Below are 10,321 nucleotides of genomic sequence, written 5' to 3' on the forward strand. Positions count from 1 at the left end.
AGATGCATCATGCATCTGAAGAAGTGGGTATTCATCCACGAAAGCTCATGCTCCAAAACGTCTGTTAGTCTATAAGGTGCCACAGGATTCTTTGCTGCTTTTACAGATCCAGACTAACACGGCTACCCCTCTGATACTTGATCATTCAACTAATTCACAAAATTTTTCAACTTGCAATGGATCTTCCAGACATTAGTGCAAATTAGTGAGATGTTTGTTTGTGCTTATTATAGTGTTGCCTAAGGGTCAACTGAGATTAGTGCCCTGTTGTACTAAACTCTGTACAAACAAAAAATAAAAGACTGCCCCTTCCCCAAAGAGCTAACAATCTAAATAGACAAGACAGAGGGTGGGAAAAGGGATATAACGTACAAGCAGAGTGAAGAGTTTGATGCCTGGTACATAGCATGTTTAGGACCACAATTTTCTTACGTTGTTTAAATCCTTTTGGTGGGATATGATAAGAGGAAATTAACTAGATGAATACACAAAGGAAGAAAAGGGGACAGAAGGAATTGGAGCAATCAGTCTGCAGAGGGCAAAGAATGTCCAGAATGAAAACTTCAGAAAGCGTTCTGATATCAAGATTTTTAGTCCCTACCTTCATTTTTTAGGGATGTATTCAGTGTATGCATGTTTACATTATATTTACAATAGGAAGTGTATATATTACATATAACTTCTTTGCACTGTAAACTTTGGCTCATGCATGCTTCTTAGGGGAAGCATGTGAGTGGGTTTTGCCTTTGTGCTTTGCGGCTGTTGGTCCCATTTTATCATTATCCACCCCATAGTTTTACCAAGGAGGGAAAATATCCAGGTCACTGTCTCTCATGGGTGCAGGAATGTGGAAGTCCCTGTGTTCAACCAGTGTGATTTAAATGTTTTAAATATTGAGGATTATATTTGCTACTGAACTATTTTTAATTAACAGGGAGAAAAGAAAAGCCAAAGAAGTTAATCAAACATCCAAAGAAACAAGTTTCTTTATCTAGTGTTCAAAAAAAGGAGAAACCAATGGAGAAGGTAAATCTGAGTTGTGAAATAGACTATTCAACTCAGTCGGTCTAATGAGGAATTTTTCTTTAATTTTTGCAGCTGGTCTTAAATGTATTCATGAATGCATTTTTCTGTTTTTTGACAGTCAAATTCTCGAGATGCATCTCCATTCATGTAAGTATTTCTTCCAAGTCCTGGGTGAAGCATCCTGCTTATTAAAATACTACTGACAAAACTTTAGTTTCTCTTTTTACCAGTGTGAGTATGCAGCAGAATAAGTGGGATGCTTCTAGATCACTGAGATTCAACCAAGATGCTCAAAGAGAAGACGGTAAGATTTCATTGGTTTAGCTTTCATAATGTTAATGTTAGAGGAAAAAACTGTATTATGAAACTTGGTTAGGTTAAATTTTTTAAATGCTTATTGACAGTTACAAAAATACCTGGAAATGATGGTAAACCACATCACCATTTCAAGTGTGGAACTTTATCTTTTGCCATTCCTAACACAAGCCTACTGATATTTTATTCAGTCATATTAGCAACTATGCATGAATTTTGAGTCTCATCTGTCCATGTAGCTTTCCAAGAGCAAAGAGATTATCCTTTGCAACAAAAGGCTTATGACAGAAGGAAGGCATGATTCTGATCTCAGTCATGACAGTGTAAAACGCGAGTAATTCCACTGAAGCCAATAGTTGCATTGATGTCATATTCTCCTCTCACCTCTGGGGACTGATCCCCACCTGGTGTAAATTTGTGCAGCTCTACTTAATAAAATGGCCCTATGCTAACTTACACAAGCTGAGGTTCTGTACTGTAGTGACTCATATCTATTGAATTTTCTGTTGGCCCAGATATTCTGTACTTGATTCCATGAAATATGAAAAAACATTGCAGATGATATCTCTAAATTGGATCTCAGCATGTACTCTGATTAATATTTATTTATAGTATATATTGTTCCATTCAAAAATTGTAGTAAGTGCTAGAATTCAGTTGCAGCCAAGCTTTGTTATGCTACAAAATAACTTGAAAATATTCTTGAACTCACAAAATGTTCATGCAAAAAGGATGGCACTCCAGGCAATGATACCTCAGGATCAGATTAGCACTAGTCTCTTCTTTCCCACAGGGAAAAAAATACCTTTTGTTACAGAGAGAAAATAGAGAATATTCATCATCTCACATGCTGAGAGATTGACTAATGCAAATAGATAGTCTGGGTCCCCTGGCAGGAGTAAACTTGGGAGGAAGTTCCACAGTTACAGAACGGAGAAGGAAACGTTCCTTGACTGTGGTTTCGTATTTTTAGTTTAAATGGTAGCTGTTTGGAATGTCAGAAGAAGTCCTGAGGGGAGAGTGGGGAAGGGGAGAGGGAGAGAGAGAGAGACTGGGGGCAGATGATGTGGTCATAAGTGTGTGGTAATTGCCTGAGCATATAAATTGCACAGGTATGTGATAAGTTGTTCATCACATGAATATTGCCTCCACATGTGTGCTTTGAGGATGCCTCTCTCCCTATCTCTCAATCTATAAAGAAGTAAAATCATACTGTTCTGTGTCGCTTTTCTTCACTACTGTATGGAGTTGAAAGCTGTGGTCTGAGTAAACTACCTAGTTTCCTTTGCTTTTCCATTTATTTTAGAAATCTAAGCTGCCTCAAAACCGTTCTCTTAGATCTGGCAGTTCAATGGATGCAGATGGATCCCTGCACCTGCATGGAGCCCAATTTAAGCTGCATTACACTGCAGGATCAGGACCGTACTTGGGCTTATAGCTACTCATGCTTTTGACATGAGCTGAGAATTAAGCCACTCATTTCTCTGTATAATGGATCATTGTAGTAATCATAGTAATATATGCATAATCTTTCCTCATGTTTAATTTAGAATATTGATATTTCTTTTATTACTTGCAGATCAGCGAAGGATGTGTGAGATAACAGGGCACCTAATAAAAATGAGATTGGGAGACATGGACCGGGTCAAGTCAAAGGAAGGCAAAGAAGTAAAACTTTATATTATAGTAACATTAGTGTGATATTTTAGGCAGATCTCTTAAATTCATGCATTTTCAGTACCAGAAAATGAGTTTTAGCTTTTAGGTGTCTGGAATACTTAAGCTTTAAGATGACTCTGATCAAGTTTTAATAGTTTAAAGTGATTTTTTTTTTTCAAAAACACTTAGTCAGAAAAAGTTTCAAAAGGTCCCTACTTCAAAAACTGTTGACCCAGGAAGTAGGATGGGTTTGGAGCAGCCCAGTATCAGGCACTGAGAGCACAGAAAAATGCAAAATCTTTGTGGTTCTTTCTTAGTCAGAGCTATATCATGGCTACTGTGCATGATTGCAGGCTCATGCGCCTTCACAATGGGCTCTGAAAGGATGAAATATAATCTTAGCCTTTTGGAAAAGGCTTCTGCAAATATAAATCAGTTATCTGAAAACTAATAGCTTTTAGAAAGTCACTGATTAAAGTGGAATAGCTAAATGATTTGATCTCCCTGTACTGCAGCATGCAGGTGGCATTTACTCTAGACTTGAAGCTCAGATTAAGGCCTCAGCGCAAGTCAGTGCTCGACAAAATAGCACAGAGAAAAACATAAGGTACGTTGTTGTTGAAGTAGCAGAAAGATGTGTATTTTGGGGTTTTTTTCAAAAAGCCTTCTGTGACTGGGGTCCTAATGGGGAGCCATTTAGGCTCACTCAAAGAAAGGGGCAGACAATCCCTAAAAAAATGGTGGATATTCCAATACTTAGATTTATCAAGCCAGCATAAAACAGCTTCTTTATTACCTCACTGGTTACTCAAGTCCAAACAACACAGTTCCCTTAAAGTGATCCAGCCTCAGGCCTCCATCCAAGTACCTAAATCAAATACGATGATTTCTGAAAATCTTATTTCATCATATAAAAGAAAAGGTTCTACTGATCCCAAATGATCAGACACATTACCTCCCAGGTTATTGATTATTCCAGATCTTATCCAAATACACGCTACAGCCAATTCTTAGTAACTAAACTAAAATTTATTAAAACACAAGATAGAATAAGTATGGTTAAAAGGTCAATATACATACAGACATGAGTTCAGTTTTTAAGATTCAGATTCATAGCGGAGATGGTGAGCTTTGTAGTTGCAAAGAGTCCTTTCAGAAATAGTTCATAGGTTATAATCCACTGTCCAAATATCATATTCAGGGCATGCCACCACAACTGGGACATCAGTCTTGTGACTCAGACTTCCCCTCATGAAGCCTAAGCAGATTTGAGATGACAGCATCAGGACCCAAGGTTCTTTTATACAATTTCATGTCGTCTTTGACAAGTTGAGATTTTCTTGGGGAACAAACGGTAATTAGGATGACTTTGAAGGAGGTCCATCACCAGTACTTACCACTGCAAATTAACATAAGGCCATTTGCTTGTTCCTCCACCATTCACAGTACATTTCAAAGAGAAATGAATACAGAGAGATCCTGTATTTACAATGCATTTAAATGCTCAGATGTTCTTTTGATCTCTAAACTGTCAGAATACAGCACAGACACGGACTGTTGATTTACATCGTTGACCCTACTCATACATATGTAAATACACAAAACGACAAACATTATCTCCCCACATGTCTTTTGAGGGTTATTTATTTTTCAGGATGTTTAACCCTTTCTAGTCATGCGGCACACCTTCTCATTTCAAACTCTCCCTCCACATCAGCTCTCTGTCCAGTGTGTGAAATGCCTCTGAAGGTAAAAATCACCCTCACCCCACTAAACCTTGTAGTCAAGCCAGGAAAATGGAACCCAACCTTGCAGAGCTGCAGTACAGCCTGTCTGCAGTGTGTGGGTTAGAAGTGACTTCCCCACTGTAAACTCATCTGGAATTTTGGTTTTCTGGATCAGTGTCCCCACAGATCTGTTAGTCCTCTCTCTGTCCACTTCCAAAAATTCCAACATCAGTGACCTATTTGGCATTGTTCCAAAGCCCCATCCTTATTCCATGAGGATAAGAAAAAAAATCACTGAGAGGTTGACACCTTTTATGACAGGGTTTAGTCTGGAGCCAATGTTCTATCATAACTTGGTGGTCAAGTGGTGAATCTTAGAACTCAAGTTTTATAATGGATCTGCAGATAGCTCTTTCTTAGCCAAAGCATGCCTAGTGTGCAGTGAAAATTTATATGATTTCATTTCATATTGAAACGTGTAAGGAGTTCCTGTTATTCTGTATGCATCTGCATGCACACACGTATATGTAGGTATTTCTGCAGGGCTTTTCCTGAAAAGCAGGTATTTGATGGCCAAGCACTGATAAATAGCTTTTATATGAGGATACAAATGGGTGACTAGAGATGTCATGGTATAAAGGGACAATGAGTATAACAGTATAATGTACTGTTTCTCCCTTCTATGATCTACTTGAATGTTTAGGATTTTGACAAGTCATAAAATGGCTTTATATAAACAGCAAACTATCAAACTGACTGTTACAACTAGCAACAATTAATCCTATATCATGATAAAAGTGCCTCCACATGTATATGTATTATTTATTTTAAATCCAGGTCTAAATCTCGCTTTGGTCAAGGCCGTCCGACCTAAGGAACCTCAGGAAGAAACCATAGCCAGAATTCATTGCTGCTTCCTGGAACTGTACTGTACTCCAATACGGAGAATGTATTCTCCAAAAGCTTTTAAGTGACTTATTTATTTATTACTGTAAGCCATGTAAATTATTCTGCTATGATGAATGAATGCAAAATCCAGAAAGGTCTAATACTTATTTTAATTGTAAATACAGTTTCTTAGATTGCTTTTTTAGGCTATTGTGTTAAGCTACATAGAAAACATTTTCTAAACCTGCAAAGTTAAAATATTTGAAAATCCTTGCTTACTGAAGAGTGGTACTTATAAACTACTCTAGACCATCACTTTTAACTGCTATACATTTTAAAATGAAGAAACTACTGAATTATGAGTGCAATCAGCAATGTTTAAATGCATCATCTAGTATTGTGATTTGAATTATACATCTTGAGTCTGAAGGTGATCTTTATCTTGCTTACACTGGTTTGACTGGTGTAACTTTATTGAAGTCCGTGGAATTACTTTTGATTGACAAAGATATAAGTGAAATCAGAATCAGACCCCTAGGCTTTCCTCCACGTGTCCACACAACTTCCATTCATGCTAAGGTAAGCATCAAGGGGAATTAAACCCCTCAAGATCACATGAAATGAACCTACTGAGGGTATGATAACTTTGCATCTTGCATGAGGCATTCATTTTCTCAACTTTACTGCATGGAAAATGCATGTTCATTCTCATTTTGCTCCTGACTCTCTTCTCCTGCATCATACAATTCTTTGTTCCCTTTTCTTGTCTGACCTTTAGAGGCATAGTAAAGCAGTTTCTTCCTTTAGTGATACCAGTGCCACTGTATCTTTGCTAGCAGAGGTGGTGTAAGTTCTGTACCTTTTGAAATGAAAGGAAGTCACTTTGAGGCATCTTGTCTTTGTAGATCTGGCCAGGAAGTATGTTTCTAGATCTGCCTGAATAATCCTATTTGGCAATAGAATATTCTGATATGGTTCTACTGGAGCAGTAGGGTCCATGTTTGTTTTAGTGCACAGTCCAGTAGTACCAGAATGGAACAACTTGCCTGGGAAAAAAAATCATGTTTATTCAAAGGAAATTGCAATAAAGCAGTATTTTGAAAAACACATAATTTTTCTAAGTAGCCAAAAAGAGCACTCAGGGAAAACTTATTCCAGACCATAATCATTCAATAAAATGTGTGTTTGGAAATAGGCTCAAGATCTCTGGGGGGAAAAAAATCCTTCCTTAAAATGTATTCTCTATTTGCAGGCCTCTATTTGCCTTGTTTCTAGAATTTTTCTAATAATTTAAATTGGAAATTAGGCATGGTGGTGATTTGAGAGAGGTTACAGGTTCATTAAAAATAAGTGGTAGCTCTGTTTACATGTGTTCCTTCAAGTTAACATCAATCCAAAATTCATTGAAACCAATGGAAGGACTTCTATTGACTTCAGTGACCTTTGGCCTGGGGTATGATTGGTAGGTGCAGCAGTGCTTTAGTGACATGGCTTTATCAAAACCTATTGTTTGTTTGCAAAAAAAAAATCAGTTTTGTATTTTAAAAGTTGCGGTTGTTTATACTAAATATTATTTGAAAAACTTTCATAGAAATGGTTTACAATTCACTGTGCAGAAATGTTGTTTTCTAGCTTGTATAGAAGACTGTCTAAAGCTGTACGTGTTCAATTTGCAACTTGTTTAGCAAAGTTTACAAGGAGTGTGTGTGTGTGTGTGTGTGTGTGTGTGTGTGTGTGTGTGTGTGTGTGTGTGTGTGTAAAACTTTTTAAAACTGCTGACTTGAAAAAGGGAAAATTCTCTCCAGGAGGGGAAATCTAATGGTTTGGTTTATGTCAAAATGTCATTTTTACATCCCAGTATCCTTCATCATAATCTATTCAAAACTAACTTTTTTTTCTTTTTAAAAAACATATGCCTGTAATATATGTAGTGGAAGTGCAATTCATATTTTATTAAGTATTAGTAGTAGTTTCTTTGACAAATTCCATTAACTTTTATCCTGTATTAACTTTGAAGTCATGTCTCAGTTTAACTGAAATAAATGTTACTGATTTAAAAACACTTTATTTTTAGTAGATTTACAAAGTCAAATACATTATATAGTGGGAAATGTTGTTTTTGTTTCAGATAATGATTCTTGCATGTCATTGTCCCTTCCTCAAAAATGTATAGGATCGATTGGTCTCCCCTTGTTCTTTAAAGTGGCTGTCTAACTCTTCTTGAAACATTATGTTACAGACTTCCTACCCAAGTCCTGAGAGCAGGAAAAAAAATGATTGAACTTTAGTACACATACAATACAAAGTATATCCTGTTGTATAAGAATTGTGCAGCTCTATAGGCCAGAACAAAAGCCCATTGAAATAAATGGAAAGACACCCAGTGACTTCAACAGGCTTTCAGTTAAACATCACATGAGCCTCTTATGGGAATGACTAAAAAGTGCAAATGTAAAACCAAGCCACACCCAAAAACATTCTCAACTTCACCTTCTAGTTACAGGGTGCTGATCATGTTTGCAAATGATCTTTTAATGACACATTTGACCAGGGGCTGTTGCTGAGAGATTTGGCAGGAGAGACTGAAGTGTAATGTGCTGGTTCTAGTCCTTTCTCTTCAGAAGGTTGTGATGGATCATTGCTCCTTCACCTCGGGCACTGGTTTGTAGAGTTCCACAAGGCTCAGTTCTGCGGGCTCTGGGTTCTGGAAGAGTGCAGCCCAGGTTGAGTCTGAAGTCAAGGCCCTTCCTCTTCATGCGGGGAAGGGTGGGAGGCTGGGGGCCACATGGTGCAGCTGCGAGTGGCCTGGTCGGCGCAGTTTCCTGCTGTGGCCCTTCCCATTCCCCCCCTGCTGGAGGTTAAGGGCTGGGAGGGCGGGGTAACATAATATCATTAGGGTGACCAGGAAGGACCTGACTCTGCCCAGACAGTGTTGCTGGAGCCAGCTCTAGGAGACCTGTTTCTACTTCTCCTCCTATTGGGGGGGAAGCCCAAGGTCCTAATGCTGCCAACTCTCCAGGATTGGCCTGGAGTCTCCAGGAATTAGATGGTCATGTGATGAAATCTCCAGAAATACATCAATCAAAATTGGGAATCCTAAGGGTCATGTAATGCATCTGTGACTGAGGATGACTGATGGCTGAATCTTTAGCCAGTCCTGTCTATGCGGGACTGTTCCCTCAGCCCCTTCCTCTCTGACTACTCACTGGGGAGGAGGCCAAGAGTGACATAAGAATGGCCCTTGTCAGGATTCCTTCCCCACTCTGAACTCTGGGGTACAGATGTGGGGACCCACATGAAAGACCCCCTTAAGCTTATTTTTACCAGCTTAGGTTAAAACTTTCCCAAGGCACAAGTTCCACCTTGTTCTTGAACAGTGTGCTGCAACCACCAAGTGTTTTAGACAAAGAATCGGGGAAAAGACCACTTGGAATCCTATTTCCCCCCCCAAAAAAAATATCCCCCCAAGCCCCTATACCCCCTTTCCTGAGGAGGCTTGAGAATAATATCCTAACCAATTGGTTACAAACTGAGCACAGATCAAAACCCCTGGGTCTTTAGGACACTGAAAAACAATCAGATTCTTAAGTTTTATTTAAAACAAAATAATAAAAGCATCACCTCTGTAAAATCAGGATGGGAGATAACTTTACAGGGTAACAAAGATTCCAAATACAGAGGATTTCCCCTCTAGGCAAAACTTTAAAGTTACAGAAACAGGGATAAACCTCCCTCTTATCACAGGGAAAATTCACAACCTAAAACAAAAGATAATCTAATGCATTTCTTTGCTATTACTTACTATTTCTGCAATAGTAGATGCTTAGTCTAGAGATGGTTTAGGGAGATGTATTTACCCTGCCCTGGTTCCTTTGCTGACTCCGAGAGAATAAAACAAAAGACGCAAACAAAAAATCTTCCCTCACAGATTTGAAAATATCTTTTCCCCTTATTGGTCGTTTTGGTCAAGTGCCAACCAGGTTATCTGAGCTTCTTAACCCTTTACAGGTAAAAGAGGAATTAACCCTTTACAGGGTAAAGAGGGACTTTGTGCTACCCTTAGCTGTATGTTTGACAGTCCTGGGTCAGACCAAAGGTCCATCTAGCGCAGTATCCTGTCTTCCGACAGTATCCTATGCCAGGTGCCCCAGAGGGAATGAACAGAACAGGTAATCATCAAGTGATCCATCCCCTGTCGCTCATTCCCAGCTTCTGGCAAACAGAGGCTAGGGACACCATTCCTGGCTAATAGCCATTAATTTAGTTATTTTTTGAGCGTGGTTACAGTCTTGGCCTTCACAATATCCTCTGGCAAGGAGTTCCACAGCTTGACTGTGCATTGTGTGAAGAAATACTTCCTTTTGTTTGTTTTAAACCTGCTGCCTATTAATTTCATTTGGTGACCCCTAGTTCTTGTGTTATAAGAAGTGGTAAACACTTCCTTATCTACTTTCTCTACCCCAGTCGTGACTTTATAGACCTCAATCATATCTCCCCTCAGCTGTCTCTTTTTTTCAAGCGAAGAAGTTCCAGTCTTATTAATCTCTCCTCATATGGAAGCCATTCCATATCCCTAATAATTTTTGTTGAGCTTTTCTGAACCTTTTCCAATTCCAATATATCTTTTTTGAGATGCGGCAACCATATCTGCACACAGTATTCAAAATGTGGGCATACCAGGGATTTATATAGAGGCAACATGATAT

General features: G+C 38.6%; 1 protein-coding gene across 2 annotated transcripts in view; it reads left to right on the forward strand.

Annotated features, from left to right (window-relative positions):
• The window catches only part of KIAA1841 (KIAA1841 ortholog), a 43,323-nt gene extending 35,998 nt beyond the window's left edge, over nt 1-7,325 (forward strand). Inside the window, exons 16-21 of one of the 2 annotated variants that reach the window (XM_030557843.1) lie at nt 935-1,026; nt 1,145-1,173; nt 1,257-1,330; nt 2,921-3,009; nt 3,516-3,607; nt 5,565-7,325. In XM_030557843.1, the coding sequence (XP_030413703.1) occupies nt 935-1,026; nt 1,145-1,173; nt 1,257-1,330; nt 2,921-3,009; nt 3,516-3,607; nt 5,565-5,601 (413 nt within the window). In that variant the 3' untranslated portion in view covers nt 5,602-7,325. The remainder of the gene's footprint in view (nt 1-934; nt 1,027-1,144; nt 1,174-1,256; nt 1,331-2,920; nt 3,010-3,515; nt 3,608-5,564) is intronic. The other variant, XM_030557844.1, reaches the window with a different exon arrangement.
• Nucleotides 7,326-10,321: the final 2,996 nt, after the last annotated feature.

The sequence above is a fragment of the Gopherus evgoodei genome, chromosome 3 (genome assembly GCF_007399415.2).
Source record: "Gopherus evgoodei ecotype Sinaloan lineage chromosome 3, rGopEvg1_v1.p, whole genome shotgun sequence".
Lineage (NCBI taxonomy): Eukaryota > Metazoa > Chordata > Testudines > Testudinidae > Gopherus > Gopherus evgoodei.